A 26,586-nucleotide genomic window follows, 5' to 3' on the forward strand; every position below is an offset into this window, starting at 1 on the left:
AAATTTTCTCTTGCTACTTCTACAGCTTGCACCATTTTAAAGGATAAAGAAAAATATTTGAAAGAAGTAAAAATTTCCAATCTATGCAGTCTACAGTTGTGTAATAAAGAAACATATGCTGGACATCAGAGATAGCAGATAAGCTTCGACCTTTTAGCACAGTCTTTAATTTTGGAAACAGCCAAAAATTACAAAGAACTAAGTCGGGTGAATAAGCAGATGACCTAATTCGGTAATCAATTTTTTGGCTAGAAACTCTCTCACGATGAACACACTATGGCTTGGCACACTGTCCTGATGGATGATCCACTTGTCAGACCACAATTCAGATCTTTTTCCCTGAACAGAATCTTGTAATCTTTTCAGCACCTCTAAATAGCACTGTTGGCTGACTGTTTGTCTTTGTTCAATGAATTCATAGTAGACTATTCCCTTCTGATCAAAGAAGCATACCAGCATGGTCTTGAACTGTGAACATGACACGAGTACTTTTTTCGGACATGGCAAACTTGGGTTTTCCACTGCATGTGCTGGTGTTTTGTTTCGGGATCATACTGGAAGCACCAGATTTTGTCACCCATAATTACTTTCAGAAACATGTGCTTATTTGCAGAAAGATCAGTCGCAACTTGAAGCTGCTGCTGCTGCTTCTGTTCATCCATCAAGATTCGAGGCACAAACTTTGCAGAAATCTTTCGCATACCCAATTCTTCAGTTAAAATTACCCTCACTGTTTCTCGATTCATTTGCAATTCATCAGCCATTAATTGCACAACTAATCATCTGTCAGACCGTACCAAATCTCGCACTCTGTTCACATTTGCATCCGTCATTTTTGTTTTTGGCTGCCCACTTCTGGGATTGTCGTTCACATCTTCTCGCCCACCTCTGAATCTCTTATGCCACCAAAGACACTTGTCTTTTTCAGAGCATCCACACCATATGCCTTTCAATAGCTCCATTCAACAACTACCAATGTTTCAGTAACAGTTTTGCCGATTTTCACATAAAATTTGATGTTAACATGCTGCTCCAAATTTCGATTACACATCCTTATGGCAAAGTTTACATGCAGATCTCTATTGTTTTTGCAACAGCCAACTAGCAAATAGCTCTATTGGCTTGAGGTTTACACACATTAGTTAAAACATGTACAAATATGATTACTCACAAGACCTCAACTAAATTACCACACAAGCGATACTAAGCTGCCATTCTGGGAATTAAATTTTCACACCTCGTACATCAAGGGAAAGACTATTCTGAAGTACAGCAGTGGCAGGAATGAAGGAGGATGAAAAGAAACTTGTTCTGTGAGTTTCAAGGTGTACCGTGAAAGGATGTTGATGCTATTTCAGATGAACATTTGCGTGGAAATATTTATAGAATACACAAGTTGCAGAGACCAAATGTCAGTGTGTGTGTGTGGGGGGGGGGGGATATGGGTCATTGATCAATCTAATTGCTCTCCTCTGTATTAAGTCAAGCATTCTGAGGGAGTTTTTAGGAGCCCCACCGCAAATGTGTCTGTATTCTCCTCCCCAGATGCCTAAGGAAATCACTGGTCACCTTGGGCAGCTAGCTCTATGTGATGGCTAAGGGTGGAGACTGGCTGCTCACAAGTCCTGCAAAAACTTAAGGCTAATGCACTGTTGTTCATGTACTGTTCCTTTAAGGAAATAAAAGGAGTTAGTGGATTTATTTATTTATATCTGAACCTCTCACAGAATATAAATAACAAAAGTAACTTTCCTTATATTTCAAGTGCTTTATACTTAACAAGAATGCAATTAATGTTGAACATTAAACAGGTTCATTAATAAAATAAACGAACCTCTTTAATGTTAATAAAAATATTTTTTAAATATGGTATAAATGTATTTACTTTGCTGAGTTATTGCTGGAGTTAGCACAAACTGCTGTGGGGAATTAGGTGGTGAAGTCACAGATGCTGATGGTATTGCATCAGGTTTTCCAAGTTTAGATGAGTTTGATGGTTGCTGAACTGATGTTTTAAATGGAGTAGTTAATTTATTTTCTGTTGTTGCAGTCACTCCCTTTGTTGGTGTAGTTATAACTGTAGAAACAGCTGTGGTTACAGTTCCTGATCCTTGAGTAGGCAAAGAAACAGCTGATGCTAATTTGTTACTTGCAGCAATGGTTGCTGGTTGAGACTGATTTGCTGTCACAGTAACTGGGCCTGGAGCAGACACCAAAGGTGCTGTCACTACTGTACCAAGACCTGGAATTGTTACAGTTGCTGTCTGCAATCGAATTTGCTGAACTGCAGGTTGGACCAATGGCCGAACTGAAAGAAAAAAAAAAAATCCACATAAAATATACTTAATAAGCTGAAAATACTTAAGCTTCAAGACAGCAAACAGACTTCCTGAAATGCCATTTCATTATTAGTTAAAAGCGAACTGATAAGCTTTTACTTTGCAAATAAAAAAAAAATTTGCAAAGGTTGATTTTTATTTGAATCAACTTGTGCTCACAAATATGAAGAAATAGTAGTATAACATTCTCAATCAACAAAGGTAACTAAGAGTGATTTTCATAAGACCTAAAAACTGAGAATTACTGCATTTTCAGGACAGGACAAACAACAGAATGCAGGTTTGAAACTAACTGTTGCATGGATGTTGGAGTCTTGACAGATAACAGATTGATTTGGAGGAAAATTGTTGATAAGAAGTTAGTAATGATGTAAGTTCTTCATGTAGTACTATCATAATATCCTGTACATCCCCCTGAGGGTACATGTGAGGAATTTGATGATGATTATGTGGTATATGACTTTCTTCATCAAGTGTGAGACCATTACCCTGCTGAAAAAAATATTATGCAGTTCTAGACAGGTTTCTGTGTTAATTATCTTTTAGTTCATCCAAATAGAAATGTGCTGTAGATTTACTATCCTTCATGTGTGGGGCAGAAAAAAATTGAATGCTCAAATTGCACAACTGCAACATTAAAATTGATAATTGTCAATATGAGGTGTGTAACTTCTGTGGTAAGCATTTATCAAAATTATTACTAGAAGATTATGATTTAAATCTCTTCTCCCTCAAATTCTGAATTTATTACATATTTTCATTTCATGTATACATTATTTTAGATATATAAAAGAACCTGTTAAAATCAGGAAGTGGCAATTTGTAGTATGCTTTCTATTAGAAACAGATATTTTTCAAATTGGCAGTTATCATTTGGAGATCTCACTAATGACTGAGAATGGTTTAAAGATGACTTTTATGACATGTTCTTAAAGTATTTCGGCAACATGATTATAGATCATACCAACTCCTCTATATGAAGCTTCCATAGTTCCTTTACTTGCAGTGCAGGCAATGGCCTTGCTGTGTATGCTCAACACTCCATTATTATTGTTGGAATTTTTTTCCACTTGGTTATACCATAAATTAAAGATACCAAGAAATTATACACTTGGTTTATTCCTTTGTCCAAGTGTATGCAAACAAAGTTTGCATCTGAAGTATTTTCAGGATTGGAGCAACTAAAATACTTCAGGTGCAAACTTTGTTTGCTTACACTTGGATAAAGGATTAAACCAAGCATATAATTTCATGGTATCTTTAATTTATAGTATAACCAAGTGGAAAAACTTCCAACAACTATCTCTAATCCAGAGTATTTTAATAAGGTGTGAAACGTATATGAAAGTATGACTTCTGCATTAATTCAACCTTAGTATCATCTCTTGGTCTGGCTCCCACCGATGAGAACTCAATAAAGGTCAAAACCAGTCTGGGTAGTATAATGCAAGGATATGTGCTTTACATTATGAGATACTAAGGCAAGTGATGTGAAGTAATTAGCTTCTATATACAAGTTGACCACTCCTGAAAATACTTGAGGTGCAAACTTTGTTTGCATACACTTGGATAAAGGATTAAACGAAGTATATAATTTCTTGGTATCTTTAATTTACACCACTATTATTATTCAACTAGGGAGCCAGTTTTTGCTCCATTTGAGGGTATAGGAATAAAAGATTTCTGCAGGCTGGTCACCAGGTAAAGCATGGGACCAAATCCAATGGTAACAGATTTGTTACCATTGGATTTTGTTACCATTACATGTATGCAAGGATATGTGCTTTACATTATGAGATACTAAGGCAAGTGATGTGAAGTAATTAGCTTCTATATACAAGTTGACCACTCCTGAAAATACTTGAGGTGCAAACTTTGTTTGCTTACACTTGGATAAAGGATTAAATGAAGTATATAATTTCTTGGTATCTTTAATTTACACCATTATTATTATTCAACTAGGGAGCCAGTTTTTGCTCCATTTGAGGGTATAGGAGTAAAAGTTTTCTGCAGGCTGGTCACCAGGTAAAGCACAGGACCAAATTCAAATGGTAACAGATCTGTGGGAAGCTTCCATATCAAATGTCAAATAATCATGCTGCCAATTACTCTGCCAGGTCATGCCTGGAAGGAAAATGGGTCAGTAATATGCAGGAAGCACTGAGAATACACCTGGCCTGGAGTCTGGGCACTCTCTGTGTGTGTGGGTTATGTACATGAGTCTTTATGTTTTCTGAATCAACAACTTTACACATGAAAGTCAATCATACAAATACTAGCATTTTAACTGTGGATACAAAAATTTCTCCGTGTAAATAAGCCTGTGTTTGAATAGCTCTGAAAACTAAGTTGTGTATTTAAAAAAAATAGTGATATTAGTTAAAAACTGTGTTAGAATTAGATTGTATTGTGGTGTTAAATAGATTTGAATTAAAAGTTTTATTTCAAATATAGTTGATATAATCTTTCTGCATGGTAAGTTGCACAGGGCACCAATGCAAAGCATAACAATGGCATCCAAGGCATCATTGTACTTTATACAGTGCAATGACTGCAAGATGTACGCATTACCAAAGGCAAAAATTTAGTTTGAAAGTGATAGTAGTGGGAAAGTGTGCCAAAAATGCTATGAAAGTGAGGATCAAAAGTGCATGTCAGAATATGCATCAATATGTCTGTGATGGTGTAAGAGCAGGTAGGAATAGGGGTTAAAAATCACATGAGAGAGAGAGAGGATCAAAAGTGCATGTCAGAATATGCATCAATATGTCTGTGATGGTGTAAGAGCAGGTAGGAATAGGGGTTAAAAATCACATGAGAGAGAGAGAGAGCGCACAAGAGTATTGATCAAAAGAATAGAATTATATAAAGAATGAAGAGTTGACTTTAACGAGTGAGATAGCTTGGTTACGTGGAGTGATACACAGGACAAAGTGGGAGCTGCAATGAAATGTCTGGTGAGTGGGTCAGTTGATATCAGAAAGAAGTGTGAAAAAAAGATAAATGAATGCTTGCCTAAAAGAGAAGGAAAAATCAAGGTTGGCAATTCTATTATAAGAGATATGGCTGGTGAGAGATTGATGAAATCATGATTCCCAGGTGCAAAAAGTAATGATGTTTGTCAGGTTATTTGAGCACAAAAGGGTAAAGTGAAAGAGTTGATGTCTTGGCTGGAATGAATGATTTGAAAGGAGAAAAGTATGGCATAAGGGAGGACATGAAAGAATTGCTGGAAGCAGCAAAAGAAAAGAGTGAGAGAGTTAAGATAGTGAGTTTGTTGCCATGGTATGACAGAGCAGAGCTGAGAAGGATACCCATAATAGTGAATGACTTGATGCATAGGTTATGCAGGAAGAATAATGTGGTTTGTGAATGTGTGGAGTGAGTTTGATGGGAGAAAGGACTTATACAAGAAGGATAGTTTGCATCTGAATGGACTGGTGTTTAGAGTCCGGAAAAAACATTGTTGAATGAGGTGAAAGTGGATGTGCAAAATCAGGGAAACTAGAGCTTTTTTTTGGGGGGGGGGGAGCTGTTTAGTATAAGAATGTGCATAAAATGCCTACATTAGTACCAATGATAACAAACCAGAATGGGATAGTTAGTATAAAGCATCAGGATAGTGGGGGGGGGGGCCTAAGGGACTTTTGTACTTTATGTACAGTAATGCTAGGAGCATTCAGAACAAGAGGAAAGAGTTTTGGACATTAGTGAGAAATGGCTGACAGAGGATGATATAGTTAGTGGGATAGAATGTGAAGGGTATAGTGTGTTCAAGGAGGACAGAGAGAAAAGAATGGGGGGTGGGAGTGTTACTGATGGTTAGACCATGAACTGCAACCAAAGAAGAGTAGAAGTTCAACTGCAGGCCAGTGAAAATAGCACACATGAGGCTACTAGATGTGAGACAGAGGCCAGCAGAACAAAATACACTGCTAGATGCTTCTATAGACAGGGAATGGAAAAGATGATGGGGATAGTATGCATCAGCAAATAAGCTCAATGAGTGGAGGGCTGATAATTATTATGGGGGGGGGGAGATTTCAGCTATGGTAACAAAGATTGGAAGGAGGAGAGGACATATGGGAAGAAGGAAATGGAATAAATGCAGTCACTAAGGAATAACCTGAGACAGCATGTGATGGAATATACTAGGGGTTTGACAGTGCTAGATCTAGTAACTGCATCTTAGAATTTGTCTATAAACAATATGACCATGAGACTGCCAATTGGTGAGAGTGATCATATGATCTTGACTTGAGAGGTGGCTAAATATGTGAAATTTTCAGTTATATATGTTGAATTATTGGGCTGGTAAGTATGACAAGCTTAGGAGATTACTTGGGTCAGTACCATGGTGTGTGAAACTACAATGGCAGAATGTTGATAGCACATGGAAAGTGTAAAGGAGTGTTTGAGGGAAGTAATGGAAGACTGCATACCTAGAGTAAAGAGGGTAAATCAAGTGGGAGTTAAATGGATGAATATCACCATTAAACTGGAGCTACACAAAAAAAAAAAAAAAAAAAAAAAAAAAAAAAAAAAAACCTGTGGAGGCACTTCAAGGAGAAAGGTGACACAGGACAGAAGGGTAACCAAGAAAGGCAAAAGCAGAGTATGAAAAGATATTGGCAGTACAGGCCAAAGATAATCCCAAACAGTTCTTTCGATATGCTGCAAGTAAAAGGAACAATATTTATTGTATAGTGGTTTTAATGAATGCCAATGGTAGGGAGGTAACTGAATCAACTGAAATAGCAGAATTATGAAGTGAACACTTTGCAAGAGTATATCATCGAGGTGGAGATACAAGAGAGGCAAAGACTTATATGGGAACAGGTAAATGAAATAGAGGTGCATAGCATATTACAGAACCTTGATGTGAATACAGCTATGAGATTAGATGGTATACTAGCTCGAGTTTTACGTGAAGGTGCTAGGGAATTGTCAGTGCCTTTGATCACATTGTTTAATGTAAATCTCGGCTCTGGATTAGTCCCGGGGGGGGGGGGAAGAGGGAGAAATGGTTCCATTGCATAAAGGAGACTTCAAAACTGATGTAGCAAATTACCGACTGATCATATTAGGAGTCGTCAAGGTACTGGAGAAGTTGATCAAGAGCAAACAGGAATGGATAGGCAGAAATGGGATACTGTATGGTTTTGTGGAGAGTAGGTCATGCCTCGGTAACTGGATCATATTTTATCATACAGTGACAGCTGAGTTGGATAAAGGAAATGTGTTTATAGTGATACTGTTGGCCTTTGCAAAGGCATTTGACAGGATACAACATGAAATTCTAATCAATAAACTGCAGCACATGGGGATGAATATAAAGTTGGTAAGTGGATAAGAGGGTGGCTGATGGAGAGATATAAGAGTAGTTTATTCAGTAGTAGAGTCCAGAAGAAGGCTTGTGACTAGTGGCATGCCACAGGGTTCTGTTCTTGGGCTGCTACTGTATAGTATCCAAATTAATGATATAGGAAAGGATCTGAGAACTGTTCAGTTGTTTGCTGATGATGCAAAATTGGATAGATGATAATACAGATTTAATACAGATGATATTAAAATTTTGTAGGATGATTTGAATAGACTGGCAGTCTGGGCAAAGGAGAATGGATATTAGTTTATGTGGCAAAGTGTAAGGTTATGCATTTTGGAGTGAAAAGATTACCAGCTGTATACCACATTGATGGAACTGTACTCCAGGAAATTTACAAAGCCAGAAATTTTTGAAGTGTTAGTGGTTAGGAAGTTAAAGTTAAGAGGGCACATAGAAAAAGCGGCTAAAGTAGCTCATCAGATTATTATTCCTCTTTATCGCACCCTGATAAGACTCCATGTGCAGATCTGGTCACCTGGGTTTCTTGGTGATAAGGAAGAGGTGGAAAGGATCTAGAGGATTCTGTCACCATCCAGAAGATGGTAGCAGGTCTAGGGAATGAACCTTACGAGAACAGTATGAAGATTCGCGGATTACAGAAATTGATTTACAGGTGGAAAAGGGGTGATATGACTGAGACATACAAATTACTGAAGGGTTTTCACAAGATTAATACAGAGGAAATTTTTCAGAACGGGTCTGGTGGGGAGAACTAGTGAGCAAGAATTAGTGTAATTAACAAGGGTGTTAGCAGTAGATTTTTTGCTTGGAGAGTGGTGAATGAGTGGAATAGGTTGCCAGAGTCTGTTGTGGGTGCCATGACTTTGAATGAGTTCAAAGCAAAGTATGATAGATACTGCAACAAATGTTGGATAATGTTCCTCTCTCAATGAGTCTAAGGATTCCATGGAATAGCCGGTAATAATAATAATAAAATAACAAAAAATCTAAAAATATGAAAAATAAAAACAAAAAACTTGGGGAAAAAAATAAATAAAAACATGCCTCCCTCCCAAATAACTCTAAAATTTCTTCCAATAAAAACACTTCCATATCCATTTCACCAACATTTGAGACATCAATACAAATATCAATGGTATATGCTGCCCACTTACAGATACCAAAACCTGATCCCTTTTTCCTAACAGAGTTCAGATTGGCATCTTCCGTGACCACAGCCCACCGTAACTGTTCCAACTACATCATGCATACCTTCTGCAAAAAAAAAAAAAAAAGGGAGGAACATATGTTTTTGTAAAATCTGATATTCCTTGACAAAGGCTATACTAACCTGTAATCCCTGCTTTTCGATTTGCTCTGGTGTCCAGATTTCCATACTTCCATCCCTAAATCTAACAACCATGATGCCCTGTTTTAACTACTTATCACTAAATACTGATTTCAAACAAATTAGGTATTATTTCTGGGAAAATGTCCGTGTTACTCCTCTATTATTTATACAGCTATTTTAGCCCGTTTTCGTTTAGGAGTGTCTCTTATTTTAAATACATTGGCTTTTTCTCTCAAGATATTTTTGGACATTATAAGTGTATTTTAGAGGTAAATATATGCAGACTAATAGAGGAAGAAATTTTGCACATACCTTGTTTGGATGTTAGGATGTCTTCGTTCTCCATACTTCTGCTGTTAGGCCATTAAAGGGGTAGGAAACGTGTGTGTGTGTGGGGGGGGGGGGGTTGAGGCAAGGTGAGAAGATTAAATTAGAAAACCCGGGTTACAGCCCACCTTAACTGTTCCAACTACATCCTGCATACCTTCTGCAAAAAGGGAGGTGTTAGGCTGTTAAAGGGGGGGGGGGGGGGTAGGTAGGGAACGTGTGTGTGTGTGGGGTGTTTGAGGCAAGGTGAGAAGATTAGAAAACCCGAGTTTTCTAATTTAATCTTCCCACCTTGCCTCAACCCCCCCCCCCTTTAACAGCCTAACAGCAGAAGTAGGGAGAACGAAGACATCCTAACATCCAAACAAGGTATGTGCAAAATTTCTTCCTCTATTAGTCTGCATATATTTACCTCTAAAATACACTTATAATGCCCTAAAATTTCTTGAGTAAAAAGCCGATGATAGCCGTATAAATAATAAATCATACAAACAAACGAATTACCCAAACTGCAAAACTGTCTTCCTAGGATGCTTTAACGTCCAGTACTTAAACTAGATCCTTTAACCAACTTTGCAGATGAAGCCTGAAGAGAAGCTGAATCATTTGCCATCAGTCATGACCCACAAATAGTTAACCTACCAATTAGAATACGTATAATCCTCAACATTCTTCTAACACTCAATCTTTTCTTAACTAGCTCTCCCTCCAAATATACTGTGGATGCTACTCTTCCCTTAGCAACTCTGACCACAATCTTATTCAAGTTTCCTTCTCTACAATTCATCGTCCTCTCAATGTTGTTCCCAATGGCACTACGATTGTGTCAACTGGGATGACCTCTGTAATTTTTATGCCTCTTATCTTTGAATCAGGAGAGCAAATCAGGCAATCTGACCATAGATAAGAGGCATAAAAATTCAAGAGGCCATCCCAGTTGACATAGTCGTAATGCCATTGGGAACAACGAGAGCTTTCATTCCCCACTCCACTGCAAACCCCCAACATACAACCCTGGTTCTCAAAAAACTGCACCTCTGCAGTCCATGATAAAAATGTAGCATATGTTCAATGGCTTCTCAATTAGCTTACAGAATAGTTCGAAATAAGTGTAAAAAACATTATCAACAATCTCAAAGCAAGCTTCATAAGAATGAAATGCAATAAACTTGTCTCCTGCTCAAGTGGCAGTTGATTCTTCTGGTCCACTGCTAAGGCTGTAGAGTGTAACTTCTGCCCTTCCCTGTTCCCACCTCTACTGCATCCTGAGGGCACCATGGTAACGTCACACAAGGAAGAAATTGACCACTTGTCATCAGTTTTTTTCTCTCCAACTTTTACCTGGACAACTTAGTGAAATCACCTCCCACACTACCACAAACTGCCCATTCCACGTCTCCTCTGAACTTCTGCCAGAAGGCATCAGGAAAACTCTGATTAATCTTAATACCAGATAGTATTCCTCCAGAATTAACATAGCCTATTTAAGCTATCATATTTTACTAGCATCTACCTAACAGCATGGAAGCAAGCATACATTTTAGCTGGTACCCAAAAAGTGAGACAAAAGTTGCTAATTTAATCATCGGCCCATTGCTCAAACCTCAGACTTTTCAAAAGGTTAAGAATGATAGAGAAGGTTATGAACCACTAGTGTCTCCATTACCTGAAGACTCAGCAGTTAATAAGTGACCACTCATCCTTGTTCTAGAGCTGACCTCCTAGCTAATCTCACCCACCATTCCAACAATGGCTGCCACAGGCCATGATGGAAAGATTTGGAGAAATCACATTATCACTCTCAATATTTCAAAGGCATTCAATCATGTCTAGCATCAAGACCTCCCTCCTGCACTCAGTGACTGGATCATCAGTCTCCTCATTGGTCATTCATTTGTGTCATGGTAGATGGCTTCATCAGATTTCTCCATCAATACTGGAGTACCCGAGCATTCCGTACTTTCACCCACACTCATCCTCCTTTACATCAATAACCTTCTCCCCTCTCCCTCTCTTTGTCTCTCTGATTTCAAATGCTATTCAGAGCATTGCCAATGATAGTACTATTTATTCCTCTTCCTCAATAGAGAAATTCAGTAGTACTCAAATGATAAAAGCCTCAAGATCTTCCATTGCCAATGACTTAAACAATGATCTTCTCAGCATCCTGAAGTGGGGGTGAAGACAACAATAAATTTCAATGTGAAAAAAATTCAGGCCTGCCTTATTACACCTGCAAGAAAGGTCCTACCACACTCCCCTCCTACTTTTGATAATGTTCCAGTTTCTTTTCAAGATCAGCTTTCTCATCCTGGCACAAACATACATAGCCTCCTCGGCCTCTAAAAGCTTGGTGTTCTTTTCAGCTCAAACCATTACTTCTCTTCCACTCAACTCCAAATACTTTAAGTCTCAGATCCAACCAACCTTGGGATACTGTCCTTACATTTAGATTGGTGCACTGCACCTAAGAATTTTTGACGATATTCAGAAGAGATACTCCACCCCCTCAGACTCCCTTCAATCATTTTCCAATGAGGAAGAGTCTGTGAATAAGCTAATCTAAACTTGTGCTCCTGCATTTTATCATTATTGCAAGTGTTTTTCATTCAAATCAATCATTAAATGGAAATCTTAATAGCGGGTGCTAAGGAGCTGATTACTTCTGCACAATCTGTAAGTACTTATATTGCATTAAATCAGTTATCTTTCCAGTTAAAAATCAGCCACATGTAAGAGCCTGCTGTACAAAGCAAAGATGGCAGCATCAAAAGCCAATGACGATTGAGAACCCCATGTCTTGCCAGCACAGTGCCGTCGATCGCCAACAAACCCACAAAGTGCCACAGCTGTAAAATTGATGTCAATGATAAAAAAAAGTTTAGATTGTGCGAGTTCTGTTGCCACAGACTACACATTTCCTGCACAAAAATAGATGAATTGGAGCACAAGCTATTTATCAACCTCAACCAGCCCTTTTTCTGTTCCTGTACCTCACGTCTGTAAAACAGCTCCTGAACTCAGGCAAATTAATCGAAAACCTCGAAGAGCACATCAATGCTATGAATGAAACCTTTTCCTCCAAAATATGAGCACTGGAAATTAAGTTCGACCAAACGACAAGCAGCACCACAAAATAAGTTCACCCTTATTCCTGAATGAACTTTGTGACCTAATCGCATTGACAGCACATGACTCAATGGAGGCCAAAAACAAAAAATTCAACGCTGTTATTTTGAACTTTCAGACAGAAAATGGAAAATCACTAAAAGAAGACATCATCAGATTAGCAGAAGAATGCAACATCGATTCTAAAATTATCTTCAGGCGGCATCGTTTTGGACTATTAATAAAACAAAGGATGAATGAATTTTCCACGCCTTGTAAAAGTGACTTGTGACATGCCGACAAGCATATCTAAATTAATAACAGTGATCAGAAACAAGTTCGAAGACACTTGTCCCCAAATGAGCATACATGCTTGACCAGACATAACATTTGCCCAGAGGAACAAGGATGCCACCTTCGAAGACAACTTGGAAGAAAAAAAGGTCAAAATGGAGACAACAGTTGGACCACTGACTACAAACCAGTTAAATTAGTGCAAAAATCAAGTGACCCCACTAGTAACCACCATGGAGATCAGTATGCAGGCACTGCATAGGAAATATGGAAGACTCCCTGTGGTCAAACATATGCCTCACTGAAACTTGCATATCCACTTCACCAACATCCGTGGCCTAAACTCCAACCTTAATTGTGTCCACTACCATCTTCAGTCTACCAAACCACACCTGCTCTTTCTGACAGAAACTCAAATCTCACTTCCCCTTAACACTATTCATCTCAACCTTCCAAACTACATGCTCTAACTCCTTTCGACCCCCCAAGGGTGGAAAGGAGTTAGAGCATGTGCCCCATCTGTGCATACATCTGCTCTGACATGCCTTTCCAGAGAGAGCACCCAACATTGACTTTCTTTAGTTGAAAATATCCCTTCCCCACTCAGTCAAATTCATTTGCTGTCTCTTCTTCTTCTTTAGTACTCTGCAATTGAGCAGGTTCTTTTAGTAGCAGAAACCTTCCTTCTACTCTCTTCTTTTCTGAGCTTTCTCTTTCAAGGTTGTGCACCTGTCTCCATTCAGCATGTCACCTAGCAGTTTTTCTTACTCTTCCTCTGGGTCTTTTTCCGTCTATTTTTCCTTCGATGGCATTTCTGATGATTCCATTCCTTCTCAGAATATGTCCGATCCAGTTTCCCTTGCTTCTTTTTATCCTCCTTAACAGACTCCTTTCTTCTTCTACTCTTTTTAAGACCTCTTCATTAGTTATTTTATCTGTCCATTTGATTTTTTCCATCCTTCTCCAAATCCACATCTCAAAGCTTTCCAAAATCTTAATTTCTTCTTTCTTCAATGTCTAAGTTTCAGCTGCATAGAGAGCAACACTCCACACATAACATTTTATTATCTTTTCTTTAGGTTTCTATCCATTTTACTTCTGAATAAATTCCATTTTCTATTAAAGGCATTTCTTCCCATCGCCATTCTTGCTTTTATGTCACTTTTACATCTTCCATCACTGCTAATAACACTTCCTAGATATTTAAATGTCTTTACTTGCTTCAGTTTTCCCCCATTTATTCTGATATCCATATATGCCTCTTTCCTTGCTATTTTCATCATCTTTGGTTTTCTGATGTTAATTTTCATTCCATAATTGAAACAGGATTCCAGTAATCTGTTCAACAGATGTTCTAGTCCTGTTTCAGTGTTTGATAGTAATACCTTGTCATCTGCATATCTTATTGCAAATATCTGTCTACCTTCCATCTTTATTCCTTCTTCCGAATTCTCCATTGCTTCGGAATACATGTTGAACAAAATTGGTGACAGAGAACAGCCTTGTCTTACTCCTCGTCCAACGATACCTGGTTCTGTTGTACCATATATGTCTCTCGCCATGGCAGTTTGTCCCATATATAGTGAGATAATTTCTTTCCAATCTACACCAATCTTTTCCATTACTTCCATCATCATATCCCATTTTACATAGTCAAAAGCTTTCTCGAAATCTATATAACAGATGTTAACTTCTTTATTCACTTCTAGACTTCTTTCACTTACTATTCTCAACAGTCCAATCGCATCTCTTGTTCCCCTACCCTTCCTGAAACCAAACTGATCTTCTACTCCCAAGAAATTCTTCCACTTTAGATTAGAAATATATACACGTTTGCACAAGAATAATGTTTAATTTGCCAAATATTTCGGTCTGAATATTACAGACCATCTTCAGTGGCTACATAGGAACAGTTTTAAAAAACAAAGTGGAATACAAACAATTGATCATTCACACATAGAACGAGCCGCGTGATGTCATATTGCTAAGTATTAGAAAAGTAAACAATTTTTAAAGTCATAATTAAAGATATTAATCAGAAATCCATATAATAATCTTAAATAACATTAGACTAATATAGGAAATTTACAAAAAAAAAAAAAAGAAAAAAATTAATGTGTTATCCTGATTAAACTTTCCCAAATTTTTGATATAGAAAATCGTAATGATTCAAGTCATTACAATTCAAGTTAGGACGGTGAAGTAAGGCCTCCACACTTTCTTTAAATAAGCGTTCAAATTTGTAGTAACATCTGTGTAGGAGGAGAGTCTTGGACCAAAGGATGTTGTGGCTTGTTTCTAATCCATGCTGAGCTAATCCAGATTTCTCAGGTTTGTTGTGTTGAATTGATGACTGATGCTCTTGAATTCTTTTTTCTATAGAATGTCCAGTTTGTCCAAAATAGGAAAGATTACAATTACAAGGAACTTGATACAAACCAGGTAGAGACAAGGTTGAGCGTTTATCTTTAGATGAAGGAAAATGGGTGGATAATTTGTTAATAGGTGTATAAGTGGCTGTTAAATCATATTCCTTCAGAATTCTTGAAATTGGTTCTGAAATCCCGGAAACGTAAGGAATTGGAACTTGACGTATTGAATCTTTGCTGTTCTGTGTTGGATTATAATATCTGGCAAATTAAACATTATTCTTGTGCAAACGTGTATATATTTCTGATCATTATGTCACAAGTATCATTAAAAAATCCACTTTAAATGCAATTCTTCGTGTTAAGATTCTCATAAGTATTTTTGATGTATGGGAAATGAGGCTTATTGTTCTAAAATCCTTGAAGTTCACTGCATTAATTTTCTTTGGTAAAGGTATAAATATTAGGGTCAATATAAATATCGCTGTCTCTATCACTCTTCTAATGCAACCAACCACTCTGAGCTCTTTAATTTCCTCTCCTTAAAAACTGATTTTCTCCAGTTACACTTTCCCAACAGAGAAATCATCCTTCTAGGAGATTTAATGTCCACAACACATCAACTGGCTTTCCTCCTCCAGCTAATACAGATCTCACAGGCAGAGATGCTGAGACATTTGCCATCACTAACGACCTTGCACAACTTGTTTGGTCTGTCTCAGGATCTCTGTAGTTGGACTGCCAGCTTTCTTTCTGGATGCATACTATGTGTGATGGTGGATGGTTCCTTATCCTCTCATATTCAACTAATGCCAGGGTTCCACAAGGTTCTGTCCTCTCACCAACCCTCTTCCTGTTATATATCAATGACCTGCTTCAGTTGACCTCCAACCCAATACACAGTTTTGCAGACAACAGAACATTACACTCCGTTCCTTCTTTTGATAAACCTTATTCTACAGAACTCACCCTACAGAACATCAACCACCACTGCACTCAATTCTGATCTCCAAGCCATCCTCCAATTGGGTTCAGATAACCTAGTCAATTTCAATGCTAATAAAACCCAGCACTGTTTCTCATAAAAAAGAACGATTTTCTCCAGGTATTATTTTTGACAAGATCTAAATTTCCAGACAATTTGAGATTTCTCTTCTTGGAATTACCTTGACATCAGGCCTCTCCTGGCATAAACGCATCACAACCATCCTCAGCTTCTAAAAAAATATGATTTCTCTTTCGCTCAAGACGTTACTTCACCCCTGAACAGCTGTTAACCTTACACAAATCAAAAATCCACCCAGTTATTGAATACTGCTCTCACATATGAGAGTAGGACCCCTAAAAGTTCCCTCAAAATGCTTGACTCAATACAGATGAAGCAATTAGACTTATTAATGACCCATCTCTTGCCAACTCACCTCACTTTCGCACAGACAGTTTCCACAATACGTATATTCTACAAATATTTCCACGGGAAATATTCATCCAAAATAACATCAATAATTCTCCCACTTAGTACTGAGCTTGTTGGAACATGTGCAGCTGCTGCTTAACATCCCTTCACAGTGCACCTCAAAACCCTTAGAATAAGTTTCTTTTCTTCCCTGTAACTGCTGTACTGTGGAACAGTCTTCTCCATGTTGTGTTTCCCAAAGAATACAATATACAGTCATTTAAATCAAATGTAAACAAGTTCCTCCTTTCCTACCCACTACCCATACACGGTACTATAGCTGATCAATCAACCTCTCATGTATAGTCTCAACATAAAAAGTACTCTGTTTCTGCGCTGTGCCTTTTCTATAGGTATTTTCATGGGCAATGGTATTTGCCAATTCAGAAGAATTAGCCAATACCATTCCTCCACTTTCTTCTAACTATGTAAGCAGCAGAACACCCATACACTAAATCCAAACATACCGAATAAACTTTTCATCGTCATCTTCCTTCATTCTACCCACCTCTATTCTTTGGAACAATCTCCCCATACTGTTTTTCCTACTGAGTACAACCTCCACTTCTTTAAGAAACATAGTAATAGGCTACCTTTTTCTCCTTAATTACTTACCCACACATGGCACTGTAGTGTTATGGGTCCTGACCTTTCATGTGTCGGGTCATCATAAAAATAAATAAATAAATAAGATCCCATGCGTTATCTTCTGAAATGCTTTTCCAAAGTCCATCTATGCATTCCTGAATTCTGTTCATAACCAACTTTTTCACTATCTTAACTATCATCCCTGAGATAGCAACTGGTCAATAATTTGAAAGCCCAGTCTCAGCCCTAATGATTCCAGTCAATGTATTATCTCTACCTATGATACACCCTTTGCAGTGATTACTTAGTAATTCAATTATTTTTTCAAAATCAGTGTTCATTGAAGTAGAAAAAGAACTCTGGGATATTCCTTGGCCTGCTCAGATAATTTTCTCTCATAATCTAATTTTGTTTTCTTTGCCATGCTGGTCACCCTTCTTTCCTGTGCTTAGTATTACTCATGAACTTGCTGATCGCAGCCCTGCTACTCATCCATTTATCTTTCTAACCTTAGGTATGCAATCCTCCCTTGCAGTATCTTCAGCTGTTATAGTGCTCCAACCACTTCCTGAGTTTGTCATAATCATCAGCTTTGTGGTTTGCCATAAATTCCTTAAATGAAAATTCTACCTGCTTAGTCACCTCTCAAGTAAAGACTGCATGATCACCCTCATCAATTGGAGCAAAGTCATTACAAAGTGTTATAAACAAATTCTCTGATGCTGATCTCAATTCCAATACTTAAACCCCCTGTTACCTACTCTCACATATGGTTTTAGATAATTATCTCTCAACAGATATATAAATTCCATTATCAGTCCCTCAATGTGCCATTTCCTCCTTCTAATCAATATTCTCCATAATGATAATTCAAACAGTGCTCATCAAGTTAATTTGGTAATGTATCTACAGCAAAATATACTAACTATATATTTTGTCTTATTGGCTTTTATCTCACTATAATAACTTCAAATGTACTGCATCCCTCAAATCTACATTACTGAATTATTACTTCTACTGGTTGTTGCAATTCTGCTTTCATTAGTATGTTTTCTCAGGATTTTATAGTGCAAGGGCAACTATAGTCATGCCACACTACTCAAGGTCAATGCTGTATACAATGTAAAAATAAGTTGAAAAAAGTGTAAAATGGGTATAGATGAATATTTATAAAAAGGTAGATGGGAAAAAAAAATGTACAGGAAAAAAGAATGCAAAAAAAGTAGGTAAAAAAGCAAGTGAAAAAATGCCCATGAAAAACAAGTCTGTATTGTAATATGTTAAAAAAAAAAACAATACTGTATAAATAATATCTAAATAATCTATACATGGTAAAAAAATATTAATTTTCTGTAAAAATTTACAAACAAAAGAGACACTTGGTAAGTCTGATAAAATCTGCCTGAGTATATAGGCTCAGGCACAGGCTAAGAGAGATTATGAATATAGCTAACATAGTGATTAGCACAGTGGAAGATATACATGCTGTCTTCTGCTGTGAAAATCCGAATCCATTTGCAAGAGTCTCATTTTGAAACCTGTTCAAAAGCTTGCTGCACCTGACTTTCTAAGACCTCCATATTACACAAATGGAATGAAAGATGGTAAAAGATGGACTTTGCCAAAGTGAAGGCTTAAGTAGTGCAAAACTAATAGGATCCCACTTTTTGGATGTCCATGGGTCACATTGCATGGCAAACACAGTAACAAAGCATTCCATTGATGGCAGGCTGGAAAATGGTAAAGTAAATGAGACTCAGGAAAAGCAAGGCAAAGAACATGGGAAGATCTCTTAAACCATGAACAGGTGCCTCACACAGAGAACTATCATAAGCAAAACTGCTGCATCACTTCTGTCCTTTCTTTCTATCCATTATTTATATACTGTATCTCTTACATTCTAACCCCATGACTAGCTTCTTCTGCTAAACCAGGTCTATGAATGCCAATCATATCAGGCACATTCAAGCTAACTAATGCTAAAAACTGCTAATTTCCTGATACTTTGGCATTAGTATTCATACATCACAATATCCTCTTGGGTTCACAGGTGGCTGAATCTTTTGAGACCTAAGAAACTGCATTCAGCATTCTATGATCCTTTTCAATTAAATTAAAGATGCCAAGAAATATAGCCTTGGTTTATCCCTTATCAACTGTAAGCAAACTATATATATGAAGTATCTTCACGACCAGGCTAATGACATCTCATTAATTGCTTTGGTATCTAATATAAAGTACACGTCCTTATGGTTGTGTATAATGCTAAGCATCATGGGAAGGACCACTACCCAGACAGGTTTTGACCTTTATTGCGGTCTCATCAGTGGGAGCAGATCCAGAAGTGATACCAAGGTTAACTGCTCTGGCAAGATGGATTGATTGGACCTGTGGCCCGTTATCCTTTGTCAGATTTGCAATGAAATTTCTGGGTTAAGGAATAATACTGTAGAGCACTTGGCTCACCCATTATGGGCCATTGACTGGCAGCGAGTTTTTTTTTTTTCTCTCTAAAAAAAATCTACCTGTTTAGTATAGTTTTTTGATGCTTATCCTGAGATATTTGTTTTAGCTTACCACTAAGTGGTCGACTGTAACGAGGTAGGAATATTATTGACATTTGGCTCACCCAATTTGGGCTTCTGGAAGTGGGGTTTTTAAGAAACTTTGGGATGTTTGTGTTTTGCAGGATCAGGTGTGGATATCAGCATCTGCAAAAAAATTTTGCAGCCTTTTCACATAGGAAATTTTTGATTTGAGGGATATGTGCTTTTCAGTGAAGCTGTTTGTTTCTTTGAATCATAGTGTGTTAAATGCTATTCATAAGCATTTGTTTCGGATTGTCTGTAGTTTGCTAATGTTTAAATCTGCTATGTGACCCCACGTAGGTGAGCCATAAATCAAGACTGGCCTGATCAGTATCATGTATAGCAACAGTTTGAGTTCTGTGCTTAGCCAGCTATGATGATTCAGTAATGGATATAGCTGCTCCACTCTCCTATTTGCTTTTGAGCAGACATAATCGATATGAGTTGAAAAGCAAAGCCTTTTATCTAGTTGTACTATTGATATTTGGCTAATGGTTGCCATGGAATGGGGATACCAAACATGAAAACTTCACCCTCTGGGGACATTGGTCTTCTTGTGAATAACATCGCAGTGCTCTTGTCTGCATTAACATCAATTTGCCATCTTTTTGAACCATTGTTCTAGTACTGAGAATGCATTTGCAGTTTATCAGTTGCTAATCTAGGTTGCAAGTAGTGGACAATTATTGCAGTATCACCTGTGTATAGGACCATTGTGGTGGCAACAGTGCATGGGATGTCAGCCACATAGATAGCAAAGAGCAGAGGTGATAGCAGGGAGCCCTAAGGAATTCCTGAAATGATATTGTGTTCAGATGATCTAATTCCCTGTAGCTTAACTTGGAGTTTGTGATCACTGAGGTATGATGTGGTAACTTTGATCAGTCCTAGTGGAAATTTGACCTGCAGGAGTTTGAAAAGAAGCCCAGTGTGACATATTTTGTGGAATACTTTGGCAAAGTGCAGGAAGATCATGTGCTGCTTCCAGTTGAAACCTAAGTTAATGGTTTCTATAACTCTGAGAAGTTGTCATTCTGTGGAATAGTTCTCCCAAAATCCAAATTGCTCATCTGGGATGAGATTTAATTCTTTAGTAATTTTCTGAAGTCTTATTAGTATTATCCTCTCAACTATTTTTTCTAGGCAGGAAAGCAGGCTGATTGGGTGAAGTTTTGTGGAAAGGGCACTGCTCTTCCTGTTTTGGGATTAAGATTACATTTGCTATTGATCATCGTGCATAAAAGTAGTGCTATCTTAATATTGCATTAATAATATCCACAGTGTGCATTATAGCTTAGGCATTTGATGATTTTGTTAGAAATCCCATTTGGGGCTAGTGCTTTCCTATTCTTAAGTTAAGTAATAATTTCATGCACCTCAGTAAGTGATGTTAGTTGGATGGAGTTTATGTACTATGTGCAATTTAGCACACAGCATAGCCAGGTGTGTGCTTTATTGATGAAGTCTAGATCTGCACGAGTATAGTTTTGGCAAAGGCTTCAACTTAGTCTACATTATGGCAAATCAGACCACATTTACCATGGATTGGTGGAAGAGATTTATGATCTTGGTGTAGAGCTTTGGTCATTTTTTAGAGCATCTAGTTCTCTGTGCTAAAGGACTGCAACATTGTACCCCACTGATGATTTCAATTATTTTTAAGAATATATCAGACTATCCTTTGTAGCCCTATTGAGTGCTTGTTGCTGTTCTGGGGCCATCATGCTGTGGTATTTGTGCCTGGCTCCGTTCCTTTCACGGATCAGGTTTTTAATCTCATCCAGAAGTCGGTTGGAGTTTGTGTGTGGCATCCATGGAAATAGTTGTTAATGCAGTTGTTATCTGCTTTCTAAGCTCAAAATCAAGTCATCAGTTTTTTTACTTTGAGTTCATAGAAGGAACTGGACCAACAGGTTTGTGTAGAGCAGTGATTAGTTGTGTCCAGTTGACAGTTGGGATCCGATCTGTGACATTTTCATGTTGTAAGTGTTGTTGGAGAGTGGTGAATGAATGGGATAGTTTGCCTGAGTCAGTTGTAAGGTCTTTGTCTGTTAATGGTTCCAAGGAGATGTACAATAGATACTGCGTTGAGAGTTTGAATCTCTCACAGTGAGTTTTAGGACTCTATGGAAGTGCCTGTGCAATAATAATAATAATAATAATATTAAAAGACTAGTCTTTTTTTTTTTCGGGTATTTTTTTTTGTGCAGGAGAGGCTTAAAAAAATTGTGGAATAGAAATATTTTGGGCAGAATTTAATTTGAAATAATAATTGTCATGGTTGGATTTTCACTTTAAGATAAAGTGAAAATGCAGCCCTGGGAATATAACAAGAATATGTATTTTACATATTAAGAGTCAAAGCTGTATAACTGAGAGGAGACCTCCACAATGCCTTTAAAGGAATGCAGAGAACCGACCCGGGCTTCTGACCTAATGTCCAATCCTCACCTTCTCATGGTGCATCCAGTTAAGTATCCACATGGATACTGAACGAAAGAGGATGGGCTGGTAATTTGGGATTAAGCCAACCAAATTGTACTCTTCTTGGCTTAAACCAAAATATAAAAATGGAGGCACAACATGACAGAATTTCATGCTGGCTGGGGCATCATCTGGTAAAACAAGGCCCCCCGTTTCAGCCAGGAAACTAGGGCCAACAGCGAAAAGTCAGCTACTGGAACAAATCCTAAAACACAAAAAAACTCAGAGTTCAAGATCGGTACTATCAACATACAGGGTGTTCGGGATAAATTTGACATATTTATAATTAATTATATTTTTCCGTAAGTCACATGTATTAACACACACTTCTCTTCATTTAAAAGTTTGGACCCTTCTTCATTCATATACAAGATGTCAGAAAGGATGGATAGCTGGAACCCACCTGAATCATGGAAGAGAATAACTTGTATCATGATGATTCGTGCCCGCCATCAAAATAAGGATATTACGACTGCTGCCCAATGCTCCCTGAATACAGTAAAAACGATCGGGCATGAACTAGAGACTTGCAATGGTGACTACGAGGATGTAGCAAGAAGAAAGATCCCTAGCAGACGATCTGATTGCGTTCGTACAGCAGAATTCCTCGCAAATCTGCAGGAACAGGTGTTGAAGAACCCTGGCATTGGAATTCAGGCTTTGTTCGTGGAGTTGCTAACTGTAGTCAAGCCCTGGATAACAAGGGTAGCCAATGGTAGGCCGTATGTATGGCAGCAGGATTCGGCCCCTTGCCACACCTCTGGGAAAAGTCAAAAATGGTTGTCTGAAAATTTCTACGACTTCACCAGTCCAAATGTTTGGCCTCCAAACTCCCCAGACCTTAACCCCATGGATTATTTTGTATGGGGCGCAGTTGAAAAAGACACCAATCGCACTTCCAGTAATACAAAAGCCCAGTTAATGGATAAAATTAAAACAGTTTTTGCGGCCCTTCCCAGGGAGACTGTAGCATCAGCTTGTTCGAGGTAACGAAGCAGAATTGAAGCTGTGATCGATGCTAATGGTGGTTATTTTGAGTAAATCTTGTTGATAGTATTGTAATTAACTCTGCCTGTAATGTTTTTTTGTCAATTCATTAAATTTAATAGATACAAAGAAGATTTTCTTTTTCCTTACGAAACTGTCAAATTTATCCCGAACACCCTGTAAGAAGACTGAATGGCAAAGATAAGGAGCTAGATGACGAATTGGATAAGTACCAGATCAACATGATAGGAGTGACTGAAACAAAAAAGACAAAATCTGGAGAGTTTTTTCGAGCAATAAATAAAAAATATTATATTCAGGTAATGACAATCAGGGAAAAGAAGGTGTAGCTATAAGTATTGAATTGAATTGAATTGAATAATCAAGCAATATCAAGTAGAGTGATATGGGCAAATATCAGAAGAATTAGACAATGACACTTATTTATGCCTATGGTTCCACAGAAGGTTCTGCTAAGGTAGAAATGGAGAAATTTTTTGAGATTTTAGAGAAAGCAACTGACACAATAAATAAGGAAATGTTAGTCATTGTTCGGGATCTAAATAGCAGAGTAGGAAATGATTGTCAGACATACAAAAATATTTGTATGTCTTAATATTTTGGGGAAAATTTGGAGAAAAGAGCAAAACTAATAATAATGGAAAATAACTGTTGGATTTCTGCTCAAGACATTGATTGGTTGTTACTAACACAATGTTCCAACATAAAATTGTGCATAAATTCACAGGGAGAGAAGAGGCAAGGAATAAGAAAAGTCTCACTGACTATGTTATTGTTGATAGTGATGTCTTCTCACTGGTGCAGGACACCAGAGTGTACAGAGGATTTGAAATTGGAAGTGATCACCATTTAGTCTTGAGCAGGATAAAATTGAATTTCATATTGAAAAGAATAACATGTACGAAAGTTTTAAAGCGAATAAAAGTTGAGCAGCTCTCAACATTATTCAAGAAAAACTGAAAGGGTTTGAGAACAGGAACCAAACCTTGGAAAGTCAAAGGCAAATCCTGAAGTTGATTGATTCAGCCAGAGAGACATGTGGTGAGGTTGTCTGCAAGGAAAGAAAAATCAGAACCCCATGGTGGACACGGGAAGTTAAAGAGGCAGTGAAAGAAAAGAAGAAAGCATATCAAAAGTTCCTGGCAAATAAGCCAGCTTGTGTATAATAAATTTAGTTTAATCCTTTATCCAAGTGTGAGCAAACAAAGTTTGCGCTTGAAAGTATCTTCAGGACTGGGGTAAGGTGGTACAACACCTGGTGTTGTACCACCTTACCCCAGTCCTGAAGATACTTTCAGGCGCAAACTTTGTTTGCTCACACTTGGATAAAGGATTAAACTAAATTTATTATACTCTAACCAAGTGAAAAATAAACTTTCAAGTCAGCTTGTGCTCTTCGAGAATACAGAAAAAAATATAAGAAAGCTAAGCACTGTGTAAAACTAGCAAAAGAAAAGTCATGGGAAGACACTGGTAAGAACATAGACACATAGACAATAAATATCAAGAGGGTAGCAAAATATTCTCGTGGCTGTTGAAAAAGCTCAGAAATGGAGGAAAGAGTGCCGTAAAAGGAATTAGAAATGATAAAGGTGACATGACAACTGGTGAAAAAGATATGCTTGATGTATGGAGTAATTACTTTGAAAAATTTCTACATGAAACAAACAGTGATGACAGCACAGTGGAAAAAACACTCAGCAGACATGCAATCAGGAATACATATCCATAGTTGAGGTAGAAAAAGATATCAAAAGCCTGAAATGTGGAAAGACAGCAGCAGTAGATGATATTCGACCAGAAATGCTCAAGTATGGAGGTGCAAAAGTCTTACAGTGGCTGCACTGCAGAGTTCAGAAGGCCTGGACAGAAGGACGAATTCCAAATGATTGGAGTAGAGCTCTCATAGTACCCATATATAAAAAGGGTAAATAAAACTGAATGTGAGAATTACAGAGGTATTTCCCTATTGAGTGTTCCTGGTAAGATTTATTCAAGTATACTTGAGAAACGGTTAAGGATTGTGGAAGGGAAGCTTGGTGAAGAACAAGATGGATTCAGGCCAAACAGAGGCTGTGAGGATCAAATTTTCACGTTACGACAAATAGTTGAGAAATCGTGGGAATATAACAAAGATCTGTAGTTAAGTTTTGTAGATCTGGAAAAGGCGTATGATAGGGTGCCAAAAGAGAAGCAGCTCAAAGTGCTACAGTTGTATGTTGTCAATGGAGCATTATCAAGCAATACTTAGTTCTTTATTTGAGTTGTAAGTCAGCAGTTAGAATTGAAGGAAGTACAGGAAGATGGTTTTATGTTAAATCTGGTGTCAGACAATAATGTACATTATCCCCTCTCTTATTTATTATCTACATGGATCACATTATGAAAGAAAGTAGTATTACCCCTGATATCAAAATTGGAGATGTTCATCTCAGCTCTTTACTCTATGCAGATGACGTTACACTTCTAAATAAATCTGCTACAAGTATGCAAGATTCCCTGACTAAATTAAATAACTCTTGTAATAGATTTGGTATGAAGGTCAGCAATAACAAGACAAAGACAATGAAAATAGGCAGAAGCACTTAAAATATCTACTGCATTTTGATTGGAGAACCTATAGAACAAGTAAAACATTTCAGCTATTTAGGCACGATTTTTAGTGAGGTTGGTAAATTAAATATGGAAATAGACAACAGAATCACCAAAGCTGGTATGGTAGGCAGTCAACTGAATAAATTTATATGGAATAAGAGAGAAATTAATCAAATCACTAAATTAGCTGTATACAAGACATTGTTCAAACCAATTTTAACTTATGGATCTGAGAGCTGGGTCAGAGGTAAAACACTTGACCAAAGACTAGAGACCGCAGATATGAGAGTCCTGAGAAAGATCAGAGGGGTGAACAGATGGCATCAGTGGCAATGTCATGTTAAAAACGAGGATATTAGGAAAGAACTTAATATTGTTTGCATTCAGGAATGTGTCAGCAGAGTTAATCTCAGGTGGTATCGTCACTTAAACAGAATGGGAGAGGAAAGATTAGCAAAACAAGTGTTCTTTGCCACGTGGCAGGAAAAAGATCCAGAGGAAGACCAAGATATAGGTGGACTGATATGGTAAAAAGTGCCTTAGAATATAAAAATATAACATCTGATAATCTTGAAGTCTTGACCAGATTGATTTGGAGGAAAATTGTAGATAGGAAGTTACTAATGGTGTAAGTTTTTCATGTAGTACTATCATAATATCCTGTACACCCCTTTGAGGGTACATGTCAGGAATTTGATGATGATGATGAATTCATTTTTAAATAAAAATTAATTTAAAATATATTTATTTAAT

General features: G+C 37.5%; 1 protein-coding gene across 2 annotated transcripts in view; it reads right to left on the reverse strand.

Moving 5' to 3' along the window:
* LOC150096503 (nucleosome-remodeling factor subunit BPTF-like) overlaps positions 1-26,586 on the reverse strand; it is a 425,630-nt gene that overhangs the window by 114,465 nt on the left and 284,579 nt on the right. For both annotated transcript variants that reach the window (XM_090407800.1, XM_090407799.1), the window contains exon 17: positions 1,886-2,308. In XM_090407800.1, coding sequence (XP_090263926.1) covers positions 1,886-2,308 — 423 coding nt within the window. The remainder of the gene's footprint in view (positions 1-1,885; positions 2,309-26,586) is intronic.

This window comes from Typopeltis vanoorti, chromosome 18 (genome assembly GCF_054136105.1).
Source record: "Typopeltis vanoorti isolate ZY-2024b chromosome 18, IOZ_Tvanoo_1.0, whole genome shotgun sequence".
Classification (NCBI taxonomy): domain Eukaryota; kingdom Metazoa; phylum Arthropoda; class Arachnida; order Uropygi; family Thelyphonidae; genus Typopeltis; species Typopeltis vanoorti.